Source organism: Eleutherodactylus coqui, chromosome 6 (genome assembly GCF_035609145.1).
Source record: "Eleutherodactylus coqui strain aEleCoq1 chromosome 6, aEleCoq1.hap1, whole genome shotgun sequence".
Lineage (NCBI taxonomy): Eukaryota > Metazoa > Chordata > Amphibia > Anura > Eleutherodactylidae > Eleutherodactylus > Eleutherodactylus coqui.
The window spans coordinates 67054954-67074270 of NC_089842.1; the positions used below are offsets into that span (position 1 = coordinate 67054954).

Sequence of the window (19317 nt, forward strand, 5' to 3'; positions counted from 1 at the left end):
AGGGAAAGGGTGAAACATTGCACAAAATGCAGGAAAACAAAACAGTTGGACCTTATTAGGCTTAAATATCCATTAAATTCCACTGTAAGGGTTGTTAGGCGCGCGATTGAAGCGACTTTATGTGCTCTAAAATTACATTAACATGCACAAAACCCTGATTGTGTTGCTCTTCAAACCCAATTCATGCACAAATACGCTGCAATGAGCGTTTTTGTGCAGACGCTTGTGTGAAGCTGCCCTAAGGGATAGTCTAGGAGAAAAGATTAGATTGAAATCTCAGAACTGTATAAATAAGATTACAAAAAAAGTCATCCTCCCCTCACCTTTTCTCCTGCAACTCCCATTCTGAAGGTGTCCAAACCCGAGTAGCACTTTTCTTCAGATAAAGTGATAAATGTCCCATCATAATAACATGTGACTGATGCAGCTAGTTACTGACTGTATATAACTTAGGATCAGCTGGAATTGGCTGCAGTGGTTACATGTGATGGACCATCATCGCTTGAGCCTGAAGAACAGTTGCAGCAGGGGACCAAGCACCATTGGAATGAGAGTGATTGAAAATTGGATGAGGTGAGTTTAACTTTTACCTTTTAATCAGCACTTAGAAGATTTTAATTTTCACTCCCTAGACTACACCTTTAATTCAAACTGCCATATAGAAAACAAGTATTCCACAGTGGGTTCTGGTAGGCACCACAGGCACCAATTTCCAGACTTGCAATGGAACATGTAGTGTTTGATGTCTCATGTGTTTTGTGTCAAATAAAAGTCCTTTGGTCTTGATAGTGAAACAACTGACTTTTGTTTGATTTCTAGAGTGGATCCTGGGAAAGCCGCAGAAGATGCTTATGTGTATGTCCATTATAATGGCAGGATTTATTACAGCGAGCCTATGCAATTAAAAGCTACCTGCAAGTTCGACATCTATTATTTTCCATTTGATCAACACAACTGCTCCCTAACATTCATTAGCTTGATTCACACAAGTATGTTTTGTCCTATGTATTTTTTTTAAGTAATTGTCATTTTTATTGCATTTTTCAAAAAAGCACAAAGAAGGTAGATGATGCAGATATACGATAGCATATATAGAGCTAAGAAATGCAAAGAAAGAGTTTACAACTTGATGCAAAGATACATGGACATAAGAGATTTACAGTTGAAATTGGTCAATATAAAAGAAATAGCATATAAAAAGCTAAACATGTGAATATGGAAATATGCTAAAATGTTTCCAGGTTGTTTCCCAGACCTAAATCAAACAGAGGAAACATAAATTCACAGCTGTAAAAGTAATACGTGGTGAAAGAAAACCAACAGCCAGGAGCTGAACCATAGTGCTGTGTGTAACAAAGTCACAAAAGGGATGTAGCTAAAAAAAACGAAAAAAAAAAAGAAAAGAAACAAGGGGAAGACAAATGAAGAGGCAGTAAAGAAGGGGGGGGGGGTGAATCTAGCTGGAACAATTCCAGTAAAGATGGATGTTCACGGGGGTGTTACCTAGAGTCAAGGATATTTAGGGTGCCCCATGAGTCCCAGATGGCTTGAAGCCATAGAATACTAGAATGGTAGAGCAGGAAGGGACCTCCAGGGTCATCAGGTCCAACCCCCTGCTCAATGCAGGATACACTAAATCATCCCAGACAGATATTTGTTCAGCCTCTGTTTGAACACTTCCATTGAAGGAGAACTCACCACCTCCTGTGGTAACCTGTTCCACTCATTGATCACCCTCACTGTCAGAAAGTTTTTTCCAATATCTAATTTGTGTCTCCTTCCTTTCAGTTTCATCCCATTGCTTCTAGTCTTTCCTTGTGCCCCTTACATAACCCTGAAGAAGGGGAGATCTCCTGCTATACCGGAGGAGCCAACAAATCTCCTAGATGCCCCACTCCTCTCCCCATTCCTAGTACAGTAGCTGAATGTCTGGTCACAAGACATGGCTCTGTGTGGACAGTGAGGCAGCGCATATTGCAGTTCTTCAGCTCCTAAAGATAGTCTTGCTGTGCTCCCCACTATTTTCACCTCTTGTCCTGGTAATGGCCACCTCCCTCTAAGTCCAACCAGCTGAAGAATATTGTGAAGTTGTGCAACCACAGATGGATCTTGTTATGCTTCCTTCGTATCTCATCACTCTCCACCTACACCCAGCCTGATGTGATGAGATAAGTGGCAGCACTGTGCTCTCTATACAATGGAGATTGATGATGGTGTGAGGTAGAAGAGGCAGCAGGTGAGGCACTACATTCCAGACATGTACCTGGTACTGATCTATGGTGATGTAAAGCCCACATACAGCTCAATTTATTTATAATGTCTATGCCATGGATGTGTTGGCGCCTAGGTTTGGGGTCGGTATATGAGAATGGAATGTCTATGCAGGTTGACCTGGCCTGGGGTCAATATACAGGAAGGACTGTTTTGAAGTCTATATGCATGTGAGAACTGGTCTGGGGTCTTTATACAGAGGAGAACTTGTTTGTCATCTAGTCTGAGATCTGTATACATGGATGGTTGGTCTGGGGTCTGTATACAGGGAGAACTGATTTGGGATCTGTATAAAGATGAGAACTAGTTTGGGGTTTGTATGCAGGTGGAGAGTGGTCTGGGGTCTGCATAAAAAGTTGATCTGAACTCTGTATTAAGGGTTGTGCTATGTCTACTCAGAGGGGACCACAAGTGACATGGACTAGTGCTGTGTTTGCTTATAGAACAGCTGCTTGCTGGAAACTGGTTCACCTTCACATAAAACGTGTTTTCATTCTTTTAGTAAATAAGGTCTGGTATGCAAAAGGGGAATATTTTTGGAAATAAAAAATTCAATTGAGCACGCTGTGTGCGCTGTATTTTTAAATCTCCCTGAAGCCAATTTGCAAATGTTGACACATATAAGTTTGATTCACATCTGCTTCCATACAATATTTTTCAACTTTTTTAGTACAAGATGTTAATATATCTATTTGGAAACCTGAAAAAGAGAGCCATAATTACACAAGTGAATTTACAGATTTTGGTGAATGGGATATCATCAGTGTGTCGCCCAGCTTCAATACAGTAGACTATGAGTCTTGTGTCTCTGGAGAGACTACATTTTCTGTAAGTTAAGGTTTATTTTTAAATTGCTTGTGAAAAATGTACTTGATGTGATATCTATCAAAAGCTGCAACTACTATAAGACATTTTAGGGTACATTCCCACATGTGGGATTTACTGCAGATTTGTTGTAGATTTTTTCCGTCGCAGAAATTCGCAGCAAATTCAACATTTGGGAATGCACCCTTAGCCTATAGTTTTTGGGGTAACAAACTATTCTGAACTAATAACAAAATAACTTTAATCCATAAAACATACCATTGGATACTTCTGCACCCCCAGAATGATGCCTCAAACGTTTGCTTGGGACTTCTGAAATGACTGTACACTAGGGTGGCCCAAAAAAACTCAACTTTCAACTACAATAAGCAAGACACCCTCATTTTTTTCCTTCTAACAAACTTTAATTTGGGGCAGAGTTTTGGGTTCTAATGTCTATAACAAGGTTCTGCCAAAAGACCATGAATTTTCAGACTTTTTACTAATGACGAAGAAGAAAAACAGCTGTTGCTTCAAGTCATGGAGGCAAATCACAAGGCTGTTCCAACACAGATTACCAAGAAGTCTGTTGCCCAGTCCTTAAGCGCTGACTGACAAGTATTTGCGTCATAATATATGAAACAAAAAATAAACTGTCCCACCTTGCTTTCTTGCGCTGCAGTCTTGGTCCCATAAGCAGGTATACTCACAAGCCTTCACATTGCCATCCGGCTACTTTGTCTGTATGAGCACGAAGTTATTGGAATAAAAGCAAGGTTCTTCACAATAGCCGGATTCCTGCATTTGAAATATATGTGTCTAACTAAAGCCAAACAGAGTACGCGTTTCGGTTCGCAGAACCTTGCTCACCTAGGTTCTGCGAACCGAAACGCGTACTCTGTTTGTCTGTATGAGCACGAAGTTATTGGAATAAAAGCAAGGTTCTTCACAATAGCCGGATTCCTGCATTTGAAATATATTTGCGTCATACTTTTGACTATTTTCATATACTTGGAGGTATTTTTGTAGGAAGAGTACAAATGTCTAGATTGTCAGAACAAATATTAGTACACGACAAATGCTATTGTCGATACTTAAATGTTTTTTTTTAAGCATAGTGGTTCTATTGCAAAAGCACATTTTTAATATTAAAGCTGTAGACTGCCTAATTCGAAATCTTGCACATAAGCGCCATTTCTCATAATATACATCAGTATTGAGCACCATCTTGCAGTTGGAATTTAAAGCTAAAACTTTACCCTAATATTACTATTAGCAGAAGTAACAAATTGGGAATGTGTATTGCCACTTTAATTTTTGCCATATCTCTATGGGCCACCCGACTGCGCATTGCTTATCTGCCTATGTGAGAGGGAAAGGTGCCTTGGATGGAGCTTAATTGTGCATGTCCAACAATCAGATTGAGAGTTGCTTATTTAAATCTAGCATGTACTATATACAGTATTCCCCCTTATATGTTTTAATTATAATATTTTAAATATGATATGGGCATACTGACTGCCCACTCTATTAAAGATACCAGCCCTTTCACAATTGTACCTTCCCTGTGTGTAAATTAGACCCATGACCCGAAGTACAGCATAAAATGAACATGTTTTTCAGTGGCTCAATTTCAATGTGAATCCACATTACAATAGGAAAATCAAGCATTTAAACCAACTATAAAGGCCTAGTCATAAGTGCTAGACTAGCCAACTAGCCATGGCAAGGATTTGATAAACTGCCAATGTTGTGGGGCTTTCTTGCACAACTCATCATTTCTTAGCAAGAATGACCTAAAACAGCAGGCCGCCAGCTCAAGTGGTATTGTTGTCTAAGATAAACAGAAAGGCAAGACTCCAGAAGGCAAAAAAGGGTAAAAATTTGGATCATTAAACAGTGTAAAAACATTTCCAAGTCAGATAAATTCAGATTTGTATTACACTATGCTGATGGGACTGTCACAATTTGGTGCAAGCAGCACAAATCAATACACTCGTCCTCCATCTATCCTGCCCACATGTACCAATATTCCTGCTGAACAATTTTAACATCTAGTGGAATCTCTGCCATCATGAAAATCTGTGGCTCTGAAAGCTAACAAATGGCAGTCTCTATGAACGTGGTCATTGAGTGTCATTTAAAGTGATCGATGTGAGATTGTCATTCAACTTAATTCAAACTTTACATGTTATCATAATGTGACTTCATTGTTATGATGCCACTTACTTTTGTTGGTGTTGCTGAAATAGCGGAACACAGCAAGCTCCTCTGTCTTTGTAGTTCTGGCCACCTCGCCATGCAATCACTATCTGGTTGTGGCGGCCATTGGCCATTTCACCAGAAGTGGTTCATTGTTGCGGGAATTAGTGCTGGTCTTAAAATCAGGACTCACATCTATTAACATTTTTGACAAATCTTGCGGTTTAGGTCTATATTTACAGTTCACGCTGCCCTGGGCACTAAGTCTGAATATGCAATTAAACCCCCATTAAAGACCCCATTTACACTCAGCAATTATGGTTGTGATTTGCTTGATTCTTAGTAATCATAATGAATTGGTCAATGTGCACAAAGGAGAAGATCAATGATAAAACTGTTCAACTGTTACTGATCAATTGGGATTACAAAGGGAAATGTACAGCTGACCAGTAAGTGTTTTCATGCTTACATACTGTAAATGAGCCAATCAGCTGACTAACAAGCGCAATTATGTGATTTTTGTCATTTTTTTCATTGGTTCACTTTTAGTTGATACTGAGAAGAAAGCCTCTGTTTTATTTTATCAATCTGATTGTGCCAAGTATATTGCTGATGATCATGAATATCGCTGGATTTTACTTACCCCCGGAGAGTGGGGAGAGAACAAGCTTCAAGATTACCCTCCTCCTAGGATATTCAGTCTTTCTTGTAATTGTATCAGACAAATCTCCTCCCACTGGGACACCACTAATAGGTAAAACTGATTTTTGTAGTAATTTACTGTACCAAATGTACTCTTGCAGTAATAAAATAAATACTTAGGAAAGGTTTGATAAGAACAGTTCTCCTAAGATATAATCAGGAAGTAATGATGTACTGCATACATAATGAATGTCTACCACTGAAGCAAAAAGAAATAAGTGCAACTTCTGTGAAATATTATGATATAGGCTGGCACAGTCACAACACATGTAATGTTGAAAAAAAGTTGTTTGACCTTCCATGGGATAAATCCTAATTACAGCCATGTCAACTGAGAATATATATGTCACTTGTAGAGCGCTTCCCTATAGAAACATGAACAGTATGCTGTTGGCAGCAGCACTGGCCCCATTGAAAGCAATGAAAGATCGCGCTCCTCTGCCACTGCTGTGACAGCTGTGGCAGGGGATTTCTTCATGCCCACGGAGAGTCCCCTCATCACTGAACACTGTCACAGATGTTTTCTGTCTTTTGGGTCATTAAAGGTGTATTGATTTGAACTGGTCCAATAAGTTTGCAAAGTTGGCACATGAGGGGGATGTCATTACAGGATTAGCACTGCTGCAGTACAACCTGGCTTCTGGTCATCAGTGGGATGTATGCTCCAGTAAGAAGAATAGGAGTGTAGGGCAGGCTAGAGAAGTCCTGGTAGTGCAGGACTCAATAATTAAGGGGATAAACAGAGCAATCGGTCACAAAGACCGGGGTCATCCAATGGTGTGTTGTCTTCCTGGTGCTTGAGTTCCACACATGATAGATTGGGTTGACAGTTTACTGGGATGGGCTGGAGGTCAGTGGTCATGGTACCAATGATAAAGTTACAGGTAGTTGGAAGGTCCTTAAAAACAATTTCAAGGAACTAGGATGTAAGCTTAGGGCAAGAACCTCCAAAGCATTTTTTCCTGAAATACTACCTGTACGTGTAGGGAGGAAGACAAGCAGCTCAAGAGTTGGTGTAGGAAGGAGAGGTTTGGGTTCCTGGAGAACTGGGCTGATTTTGCTGTTGGCTGCAGGTTCTACCATAGGGATGGACTGCATATCAATAGGGAGGGAGCAGCTGTGCAGGAGGAGAAGATGGCTAGTATGTTGGAAGAGTGCTTAAACTAAGAACTGAGGAGGGGCAATCGGAGAGATAGAGGATAAGATAGTGTAGACAGTAACCTGGGGCTAAGTAATGAAAATGTGGTAGAGCAGTGGGAAGGGTTAGTAGCATTAGAACTGGAAGGGTAGTTAATAGGGAAACACATGGTTGGATGAAAGCTTTGACTTGGTGGTGAACTTACAGGGTTGCAGTCTGTTCAATAGGGATCAAAAACTGGAAAGGGGTGGGTTTGTCTTTATGTAAAATCTTGATTAAAGCCCACACTACAGGAAGATATATGTAAGGGAGAACATGTGGAGTCTCTGTGGGTAGATATGCATGGAGGTAAAAACAATAAAAAATCTTAATAGGGGTTTTCTATAGGCCAATAAATCTAACAGAAATAACTTAAGATCTATTACTGAAGCAAATAGATGAAGCAGTAAATCACAATGAGGTAATTATTATGGGGGACTTTAACTATCCGGATACAAATTGGGAAGCTGAAACCTGCAGATCTCATAAAGGTAACACATTTCTGTCAATTACTAAAGATAATTACCAATTCGTACAGGACCCAACTAGAGGGATTAACCAACAGACCAGACAGAATATCAGGGGTGCAGGTTAAGGGGCACTTGGGAAATGGTGACCATAATATCATAAACGTCAACTTGTCTTTCAAGACAGAGTTTTATAGGGAAGCTATGAAAACGCCAAACTTAAGGAAGGCAAAGTTCTACCAGCTTAGATATGCCATGCATATTATTGGTTGAAATAATGTAAAAAAAAAAAAAAGAGTACAGACAATAAATAGGAAATGTTTAAAAACATCTTAAATACTTACTGTAGGACTTGAAACCTTACAGGAATAAAAGGGCTAGGAATAGGAGGAAACCAATGTGACTCAATAAAAATGTAAAGGAGACAATAAACAACAAAAATAAAGCATTTAAGATAGTAAAACAAGAAGGCAGCGAAGAAGCAGTCAGAGACAGAGAGACTTCTTGCCGAAAAGGATAAAACTGACTAAACTGTTCTTCAATTATATAAATAGCAAAAAGATTAATACTGAAAATGCTGGCCCTTAAATAAATATTCTAGGAAAAATTATAGAATGTGACGAGGAGAAAGCAAATCTATTAAATTGCTTATTCTTCAGAGGAAAATGAAATCTTAGATGAGATGCAGAATGATAAAGTAAACTCCCCACTAAATGTCACCACTTTAACCCAGAAAGTAGTGCAGAGCGGTCTTTAAAAAACTAAAATAAACAAAACAGCGGGCCCGATGGCATACAACCCTGGGTTTTAAGGGAATTAAGTAATGTGATGGACATACCGTTGTTTCTTATATGTAAGGACTCTTTAGTGATGGGGTCTGCTTCACTGGATTGGTGCATAACCAATGTGGTCCCAATATTCAAAAAGGGGTCAAAAAGTGAACCTGGAAACTACAGACCAGTAATTCTTACTTCTAATGTTGATGAAATGTCTGAAGTGTTTCCAAGACATGTTATCCTAGAGTACCTCAAGGAAAAGAGCTGTATGGGTTCGTACTAGCATGGGTTCGTGAGTGGTCGCTCCTGTCAAAACAATCTGATCTGCTTATAGGAAGAGGTAAGTTCTAGAATGGACTGGGTAAAGTCATTGGATCTTGTGTATCTGGACATTACCAAAGCATTTTATACTGTGCCTCATAAAGGGTTGGTATATAAAATGAGAATGCTTGGTCTGGGCAAAATTATGTGTGTAAGTAACTGGCTCAATGATAGAAAGGGTGCTTATTAACGGTACAAACTCTGATTAGGTCACCATTAGTAGTGGGGTGCAGGGGTTAGTACTGGGCCCTATTCTTTTTCAAATATTTATTAATGACCTTGTTGAAAGATTGAACAGTAAAATAGAAATATTTGTAGATGATAGAAAACTATGTAAAGTAACACATGGAAGGACAGAGTGTGGTTGCAAATGGCTGTGGATAAGTTGGGGGCTTGGTCAGTTTCTGCAGGTTTAGAGGCAACTAAAGTAATAAATGGAATCGGCGGACTACAATACCCAAAGATGTAATTGAAATTGGAGTTATTTGGTTTAGAAAAAAAAAGCACTGAGGGAAATCCAAAAAACTATGTATAAATATATCAGGAAATATTACAGAGATCTCTCCCATCATCTATTTGTACCTAGGACTGTGAGCGTAACAAGGAAACATAATTTACTTGCATCAATTATATATAATTATTTACAAATTAGTCATGAATGTTGAAAGATTTATTTGCATACATTTTTGTAAAGAATCGGGAAGTAATTTAACTTTCTCTAGTCCATGGATAATTTGAGCTCTTACATCATCAAACAATACTTCTAGGGGATTGAACATACTATTTTGGGGTGCACATATTTTTTAGAGAGTACATACTTTTTGGAGGGATGCGCTTGTTTTATAGATGCTCAACAAAATCTACATGCAACATGTGGAGACTCTTTTTTTTTTTTAAGCAATTTCTTTGTATTGACTTTATAACAAAAAGATATTACAGTGAAGGCAGCGATATATATTTTAACATACATATGTTGGTGAGTATGCAAAATGTTACTGGTAGAGTCTCGAAATGTGAAATTGAGACACTGTATATGTGTGAACCGAGAGCAAGGCAGGTGGCTTGGTCTCCGCAACCAGAAAGGACGCACACGGGGTGGTCAAGTTAAGAAAAATGTATTTACTACAGGTTAATAAAGGCAAGTTAATGGTAAAAGAACAGGAATAAGGACAAGCACAATACACAGTATAGTTGGAACAATTCAAGTTAGATTTCACAATATATTCCACGTTTACTATGTCCACCTCCACAGCACGGACACTGAAAGAACAATAGCCCCAAAACTATCCCTAACTGACCCTAACTTCACATTTGGGTGCGCACCCCTCTTACCAGTGGTCCGGGTGGACTGCTTACAGTGTGTAGAAGCGTGCGTTGGGGCCCAATGTCGTTCTTTCCTTGTATAGCGAAGCGTCCTCTCCTCACGGTTATCACAACATCCGAGGCAATAAGATTCTTCTCAGCAGGCAGGAAAACAAAATGGATGAAATGGGATCCAACAGCAAGTAGCTCAGCACACTAACAGTCCTGCAGAATCCATACACCCCGGTGTGATATAAGCCAGGGTTACCGTCCGGTACTCAACAGCCCTGCCAGTCTATAACTTTGGTGGCAATGTCCACAGCCACAATGTCAGTATTACTGGTTAGCCACTGAGCACAGTCCTTTCAGCATGGCTCCACTGAACATACTGTCTCTTTCCACTCTGTCTGCCTCTGGACTGAATTACACACAGGTTAGCTGCACAGGAAAGTCCTCTAAGATCTCCACACACTCTCAATACAGCACAGACACTTGGTTCTTTCTTTGCAAAGATGGCTGCTGCTCTCTTTGTGTCGTCACATCCTGCTTCCTTCTCATACTGGCAGGCTGACCTCATAGGGGTGTGTCCCTCCAGCATCACATTCCCAGTGCAGGGGCTGCTGACCAGAATCACAGAAACACATATACATTCAACTTTAACACAGTTTAACCCTTTCCAATCCAATTTGTATCCTAGTTTTCCTAGGGGGCTTACTCTTTTTCTGCCATTATACAACGGCGCTATATGCTGGCTAAAGCCAGTACTGCATTAGGTGACATGTTGGATAGGCTCTGACAGCAGAGAGGCTGGCAATATACAGTAAGAGAGCCTAGACGGATGTCTTCCAACATCGGAACTGTGCAGCCTTAAATCATAATGTCTTCAGAGGTCAGACAGTGGATTGGAAAGGATTAAACAAATGGAACTTGGCACATCATTGGGCTGTATATTAGGACAAGTATATGCACAGAAGCAGCACTCCTATTGCCATAAGGCTGGGACACAGTCTGTATATTACATATGAGCCATTTTAAATGTAGAGCATGTCTAACATTTGCTTAAATTGAGTTTAGAACATACCTAGCAAACTAGATAACCATTTAACATTAACAAACAGTCGAGAGAGACAAACAAAACTAGGGGGGTGGGAGGCATTTATTTGTAGTAGTATTGTTCCCAGGGTTTCCACTTGAACAACTATTTGTCTAAGTTATCATGTTTAAGAGCATAACATTTCTCATAAAGATTATGGTCAAAAATCATCTGAACTAGCTCTTCTCTGGAGGGAGGAGTATGGGCTCTCCATCTCCTAGACAGCAGGAGCTTTTCAGTGAGGAGAACATGGCACACTAGTTTCCTCAGTGAGTGAGGAATAAGATAGCTCTCCCAAGAGTAGGAGAGACAATTTGGGGGTCTTGGGGATGGCCGTTCGCATAATCGACCTTAGAAGGCAAAAAAAACTAATTCCGAAAAAAAGACAGTAATGGTCAGCTTTGTAAGATATGGTATAGTGTGCCTGAATGGCAACATAATTTCCAGCAGTGGTCACTTAAGTTAAGAAAGGAGCTAGCTAAATTGTGGGGATATCGGATCAATAGATTGAAATGTACCAGCATCAGATTGGCGTTTAGAGTCGATCTGTTGGCCCATTCAAAGGAAGACAGCCATTGGGTAACTATGAACTGTTCCCCCAGATCTGTCTCCCAGTTGAGAAGATGAATTCTTTTTGTGTCTGTCATATTTCCTGAGAAAGCATCGTAGTATATTCTCAAGAGGGACCAAGAGCCAGTGAGAGCATTGGTAAGCATCCTGCACAACTGGTGAGATATCATTCCCTTTTGGAGCTGTGAATATCTCTAGAGAGATCTAATTTGTAAATATTTTTTAAAAAATCCTCTGAAAGAATTTTAAAATTTACATTGCATTAGGTTGCTAAGGAATATTACCCGCCCACATGTTTGTGCGTAGATCTGGAATAAAGTGTTCGAGGATTCCCAAATGCAATTTGGTTAAGGTGTTCCCTGAATGATGCCTAGTTCTCTAACCCAATATATTCCACAACTGGAAAGAGGTTTCAATAGACAAAGGCCGCCTGTGTAAGCCTGATAAGGGGGAAAGAGAAGGTTGAAGGAATCTTAGAACAGAGGCTAGCAGAAGAGGTTTAAGAGGTTGGTTGTCAGTGAATTTCTATTCGTAGCCAACCCGTATGTGTGATCTCACTAAACCACACCTGGGTCTGATCTAAAATAATTGTGTGTAAGTAGGACCACAGATTGAATACCTCCATTCCTCCCTGTCTTCTGTTGAGAAAAAGAATAGAGGAGGCAATTGCTTCTGTAATTTTGAGATCTCTGTGCTGGACATGAGAAGGGAAATTGTGCAAAAATACTATAAAACCTTTGGCAGGATTAACATTTTATACAGTAATACTTGCCCTATCCATAAGGGTTCTTTTTTGCAAGGGTGTCTAACTCCTTCTGAAGGTCAAAACAGAAGAGAGGAGAGATTAGCTGCAACCATGTCTGATAGGGGGAAGCAAAGCTTCATGCCTAGATAGAGAATTGTCTTGTTCTGCCATTGAAAGAGGAACTCTTTTTGAATGACTTCTTTCAGAGACCTGTCTATGTTGATAGCCAAGATCAGTGATTTATCTATGTAAAGCTTGTAATATGAAAATTGACTAAATTAGAGTATAGTTCCATAGGTTTTTCTCAGTGATGTTAAGGTATCCAAGAGTATTAAAAGGATGTCATCTGCAAATAGGCTAATTTTATGTTACCTTAAGCTGGCAGGGATACCCTTGATGTCCATGTTTGATCTAATAGATTCAATGAATGGCTCCATAACTATAGTAAAAAAAAATAGGAGGGACAGGGCGGGCATCCCTGACGTGCCCCATTCATGATTTGGAATGATTTTGAGGTGGCTCAATAGACAAAGACATTGGCAGAGGGGGAGCCATTTAGATACGGTATGGCCTTGAGTAATTCAACCTATATACCAAACTTCTTCAGTGTAGCAAAGGCAAATTCCCATCGGAGCATGTCAAAAGCCTTCTTTGTATCTACGGCCAGTAGTGCAGAGGGGACACAGCAGAATCTGCCACAGCTATTAGGTTAATCACTCATCTTGTGCCATCTGATGCCTGTCTCCCCTTCATGAATCCCACCTAGTCACTATGAATGATGTGTGGAAGCACACTCAAAAGCCTCTGGAAAAAAAAAACTTTTTTATATCACAATTTACAAAGTGATATGAGCCTGAAAGTTGCAGAATTAAAGGAGATGTCCCGCGCCGAAACGGGTTTTTTTTTTTTTAAACCCCCCCCCCGTTCGGCGCGAGACAACCCCGATGCAGGGGTTAAAAAAACCACCCGCACAGCGCTTACCTGAATCCCGGCGGTCCGGTGACTTCAATACTTACCGCTGAAGATGGCCGCCGGGAACCTCTTGCTTCGTGGACCGCAGCTCTTCTGTGCGGTCCACTGCCGATTCCAGCCTCCTGATTGGCTGGAATCGGCACGTGACGGGGCGGAGCTACACGGAGCTACACGGAGCCCCATAGAGAACAGCAGAAGACCCGGACTGCGCAAGCGCGGCTAATTTGGCCATCGGAGGCCAAAAATTAGTCGGCACCATGGAGACCAGGACGCTAGCAACGGAGCAGGTAAGTATAAAACTTTTTATAACTTCTGTATGGCTCATAATTAATGCACAATGTATATTACAAAGTGCATTATTATGGCCATACAGAAGTGTATAGACCCACTTGCTGCCTCGGGACATCTCCTTTAAGTAATTTTCCAACCTTCGGTATAGTCATGATGGTAGCTCTGTGCATTTTTCCTAGCAGTACCACAAGAGATTGCCCTGTTGAAGGTTTCAGTCATGTAAGGGGCCAAGACCACATAGATGTCCTTATAATATTCATTTGAAAATCCGCCTGGCCCTGGAGACTTTTAGGGACTTTATTACTATAGATACTAACAAAGGGCAGACAGGAGCACAGAGCACGCTATTCTGTTCTTCTGTGATAGAAGGAAGTTAAATTTTCTCAAGGAAACTATTAATTAAATCACTGTTGGGTTGAGGGGTGGAGGTATCGACCTAGAGGTTATATTGTTTCGAATAGGCTAAATTTATATCTTAGGGGTGAGATATCTTTACCCTCGAGCCATCTTGTTTAAATATAAACAGAATTTTTGATCTAGCATAACTATTAGAGATGAGCGAACGTACTCGTCCGAGCTTGATATTCGTGCGAATATTAGGGTGTTCGGGATGCTCGTTACTCGTAACAAGTACCACGCGGTGTTCCGGTTACTTTCAGTTTCCTCTCTGAGACGTTAGCGCGCTTTTCTGGCCAATTGAAAGACAGGGAAGGCATTACAACTTTCCCCTGTGACGTTCAAGCCCTATACCACCCCCCTGCTGTGAGTGGCTGGGGAGATCTGATGTCACCCGAGTATAAAAATCGGCCCCTCCCGCGGCTCGCCACACATGCCTTGTGACTTAGCTGAGGGAAAGTACTATCGTGCTGGTGCTGCTGTAGGGAGAGCGTTAGGAGTCAGTGTAGGTTTCAAGAACCCCAACGGTCCTTCTTAGGGCCACATCTACCTGTGTGCAGTACTGTGTTAGCACAGTATTTTTTTTTTTTTTTTGTCCAAAATTGGATCTGCAGAGCATTGCGCCCTGCAATAGGGACAGAAGTGGGGGTTAGGCAGGGAGAGTGTTAGGAGTTAGTGTAGGCTTCAAGAACCCCAATGGTCCTTTCTAGGGCCACTTCTATCCGTGTGCAGTACTGTCCAGGCTGCTGTTAGCAGTGTTGCTTTTTTTTTTTTTTTCTCAAAAACGGCTGTGCAGAGCATTGCACCCGGCATTAATACTACAGGGATAGAATTGTGTAGGCAGGGCCAGAAGACATTTATTATTCATTGAATACACGCAGTGGGGTCTTCCCTAAGCTAAAAAGGAAAAAAATTATATTTGGCCTGCCTGTGTCAGTCCTAAGGTCTCCGTGTACGTGTGTGCTGCGTGTACAACATACAAAAATCAGACACAACCAGCTACGCTTTACTGCAGCCTAGCGCCATTGTCTTTCCTGACTGGCAAATACCTGCTCTGCTAGAGTTAATAACTCTGCTACACTATAGTTGTGTGACACTTTTTGAGGGCCACACCACAGATATTAAACTTCTTGTTCATTGAATATACGCAGTGGGGTCTTCCCTAAGCTAAAAAAGGAAAAAAATTATATTTGGCCTGCCTGTGTCAGTCCTAAGGTCTCCGTGTACGTGTGTGCTGCGTGTACAACGTACAAAAATCAGACGCAACCAGCTACGCTTTACTGCAGCCTAGCGCCATTGTCTTTCCTGACTGGCAAATACCTGCTCTGCTAGAGTTAATAACTCTGCTACACTATACTTGTGTGACACTTTTTGAGGGCCACACCACAGATATTAAACTTCTTGTTCATTGAATATACGCAGTGGGGTCTTCCCTAAGCTAAAAAAGGAAAAAAATTATATTTGGCCTGCCTGTGTCAGTCCTAAGGTCTCCGTGTACGTGTGTGCTGCGTGTACAACGTACAAAAATCAGACGCAACCAGCTACGCTTTACTGCAGCCTAGCGCCATTGTCTTTCCTGACTGGCAAATACCTGCTCTGCTAGAGTTAATAACTCTGCTACACTATACTTGTGTGACACTTTTTGAGGGCCACACCACAGATATTAAACTTCTTGTTCATTGAATATACGCAGTGGGGTCTTCCCTAAGCTAAAAAGGAAAAAAATTATATTTGGCCTGCCTGTGTCAGTCCTAAGGTCTCCGTGTACGTGTGTGCTGCGTGTACAACGTACAAAAATCAAACGCAACCAGCTACGCTTTACTGCAGCCTAGCGCCATTGTCTTTCCTGACTGGGAAATCAAATCACTGATAATACAGCATGCTGAGGGGTAGGGGTAGGCCTAGAGGATGTGGACGCGGCCGAGGACGCGGAGGGCCAAGTGAGGGTGTGGGCACAGGCCGAGCCAGTGCGGTGGCCAGGGGTAGAGGCAGGGCCAGACCGAATAATCCACCAATTGTTTCCCAAAGCGCCCCCTCGCGCCATGCCACCTTGCAGAGGTCAAGGTGCTCTACGGTGTGGCAGTTTTTCACAGAGACGCCTGACGACCGACGAACAGTGGTGTGCAACCTTTGTCGCGCCAAGATCAGCTGGGGAGGCACCACCAACAGCATGCGCAGGCATATGATGGCCAAGCACCCCACAAGGTGGGACGATGCCCGTTCACCGCCTCCGGTTTGCACCACTGCCTCTCCCCCCTGTGCCCCAACCTGCCACTGAGATCCAACCCCCCTCTGAGGACACAGGCACTACCGTCTCCTGGCCTGCACCCACACCCTCACCTCCGCTGTCCTCGGCCCCATCCAGCAATGTCTCTCAGCGCAGCGTCCAGACGTCGCTAGTGCCACAGTTTGAGCGCGAGCGCAACTACGACGCCACGCACCCGCACGCTCAAGCGTTAAACGTGCACATTGCAAAATTGATCAGCCTAGAGATGCTGCCGTATAGGCTTGTGGAAACGGAGGCTTTCAAAAGCATGATGGCGGCGGCTGCCCCGCGCTACTCGGTTCCCAGTCGCCGCTACTTTTCCCGATGTGCCGTCCCAGCCCTGCACGACCACGTCTCCCGCAACATTGTACGCGCCCTCATCAACGCGGTTACTGCCAAGGTCCACTTAACAACGGACACGTGGACAAGCACAGGTGGGCAGGGCCACTACATCTCCCTGACGGCACATTGGGTGAATTTAGTGGAGGCTGGGACAGAGTCAGAGCCTGGGACCGCTCACGTCCTACCCACCCCCAGAATTGCAGGCCACAGCTCGGTGGTGTATGCTTCCTCCACTAAAGCACCTTTCTCCTCCTCCTCCTCCTCCTCCAACGCAACCTCTGTCTCGCAATCAAGATGTGTCAGCAGCACGTCGCCAGCAGTCGGTGTCACGCGGCGTGGCAGCACAGCGGTGGGCAAGCGTCAGCAGGCCGTGCTGAAACTACTCAGCTTAGGAGAGAAGAGGCACACGGCCCACGAACTGCTGCAGGGTCTGACAGAGCAGACCGACTACTGGCTTGCGCCGCTGAGCCTCCAACCGGGCATGGTCGTGTGTGACAACGGCCGTAAGCTGGTGGCGGCTCTGCAGCTCGGCAGCCTCACGCACGTGCCATGCCTGGCCCATGTCTTTAATTTGGTGGTTCAGCGCTTTCTGAAAAGCTACCCCCACTTGTCATACCTGCTCGGAAAGGTGCGCCAGCTCTGCGCACTTTTCCGCAAATCCCACACGCACGCTGCCACCCTGCGGACACTGCAACATAGGTTTAATCTGCCAGTGCACCGACTGCTGTGCGACGTGCCCACACAGTGGAACTCTACGCTCCACATGTTGGCCAGACTCTATGAGCAGCGTAGAGCTATAGTGGAATACCAACTCCAACTTGCGCGGCGCAGTGGGAGTCAGCCTCCTCAATTATTTACAGAAGAGTGGCCCTGGTTGGCAGCCATCTGCCAGGTCCTTGGAAAATTTGAGGAGTCTAGCCAGGTGGTGAGCGGCGATGCTGCAATCATTAGCGTCACCATTCCTCTGCTATGCATCTTGAGAAGTTCCCTGCAAAGCATAAAGGCAGACGCTTTGCGCTCGGAAACAGAGCCGGGGGAAGACAGTATGTCGCTGGATAGTCAGAGCACCCGCCTGTCTATATCTCAGCGCGTTGAGGAGGAGGAGGAGCATGAGGAGGATGAGGAGGAGGGGGAAAAGACAGCTTGGCCCACTGGTGAGGGTACACATGCTGCTGGGCTGTCATCCTTTCAGCGTGTATGGCCAGAGGAGGAGGAAGAGGAGGAGGAGGAGGATCCTGAAAGTGATCTTCCTAGTGAAGACAGCCATGTTTTGCGTACAGGTACCCTGGCACACATGGCTGACTTCATGTTAGGATGCCTTTCTCGTGACCCTTGCGTTACACGCATTCCGGCCACTACGGATTACTGGGTGTACACACTGCTCGACCCACGCTATAAGGAGAACCTTCCCACTCTCATTCCCGAAGAGGAAAGGGGTTCGAGAGTGTTGCTATACCACAGGGCACTGGTGGACAAACTGATGGTAAACTTCCCATCCGACAGCGCTAGTGGCAGAAGGCGCAGTTCCGAGGGCCAGGTAGCAGGGGAGGCACAGAGATCAGGCAGCATGTACAGCGCAGGCAGGGGAACATTCTCCAAGGCCTTTGCCAGCTTTATGGCTCCCCAGCAAGACTGTGTCACCGCTCCCCAGTCAAGGCTGAGTCGGCGGGAGCACTGTAAAAGGATGGTGAGGGAGTACGTAGCCGATCGCACGACCGTCCTCCGTGACGCCTCTGCCCCCTACAACTACTGGGTGTCGAAGCTGGACACGTGGCCTGAACTCGCGCTGTATGCCCTGGAGGTGCTTGCTTGTCCTGCGGCTAGCGTCTTGTCAGAGAGTGTGTTTAGTGTGGCTGGGGGAATCATCACGGATAAGCGTAGGCACCTGTCAAACGACAGTGCCGACAGGCTTACACTCATTAAGATGAACAAAGCCTGGATTTCCCCAGACCTCTCTTCTCCACCAGCGGACAGCAGCGATACGTAAGCAATACGTAGGCTGCACCCGCGGATGGAAGCTACGTTCTCTCTCACCATCCAAAACGGGGACATTTCTGCTTCATCAATCTGTGTCTAATATTCCTCCTCCTCCTCCTGCTCCTCCTCCTGAAACCTCCCGTAATCACGCTGAACGGGCAATTTTTCTTAGGGCCACAAGGCTCACTCATAATTTTTCTAAACAATTTTTATATGTTTCAATGCTCTTAAAAGCGTTGAAACTTTAACTTGAACCAATTTTTCGTTAAACTGGGCTGCCTCCAGGCCTAGTTACCACTTAAGCCACATTAACCAAAGCGATTAATGGGTTTCACCTGCCATCTTTGTTGGGCATGGCCAATTTTTTGGATGTACATTAGTACTGTTGATACAGCAATTTTTGTGGGCCCTCGCCTACAGTGTAATCAAATGAATTTTTAGCCCACCTGCATTACAGCTGACGTTACATCCGCTGTGTTGGGCAATGCAATGGGATATTTTTGTGTATCGCCGGTGGGTTCCAGGGAGCCACCCATGCTGTAGGTACACACGGAGTTTAACCTACATCTGTCCACTTGTAAAGAACCCCAGTCTGACTGGGGCATGCAGTGTGGGCCGAAGCCCACCTGTATTAAGCACGACA

At 43.5% G+C, this 19317-nt stretch overlaps 1 protein-coding gene across 1 annotated transcript in view; it reads left to right on the forward strand.

The window, feature by feature from the left end:
• Positions 1 to 487: 487 nt before the first annotated feature.
• LOC136633595 (5-hydroxytryptamine receptor 3A-like) overlaps positions 488 to 19317 on the forward strand; it is a 31238-nt gene continuing 12408 nt past the window's right edge. The window contains exons 1-4 of the mRNA XM_066609354.1: positions 488 to 573; positions 820 to 989; positions 2942 to 3099; positions 5827 to 6031. Of these exons, the coding sequence (XP_066465451.1) occupies positions 488 to 573; positions 820 to 989; positions 2942 to 3099; positions 5827 to 6031 (619 nt within the window). The remainder of the gene's footprint in view (positions 574 to 819; positions 990 to 2941; positions 3100 to 5826; positions 6032 to 19317) is intronic.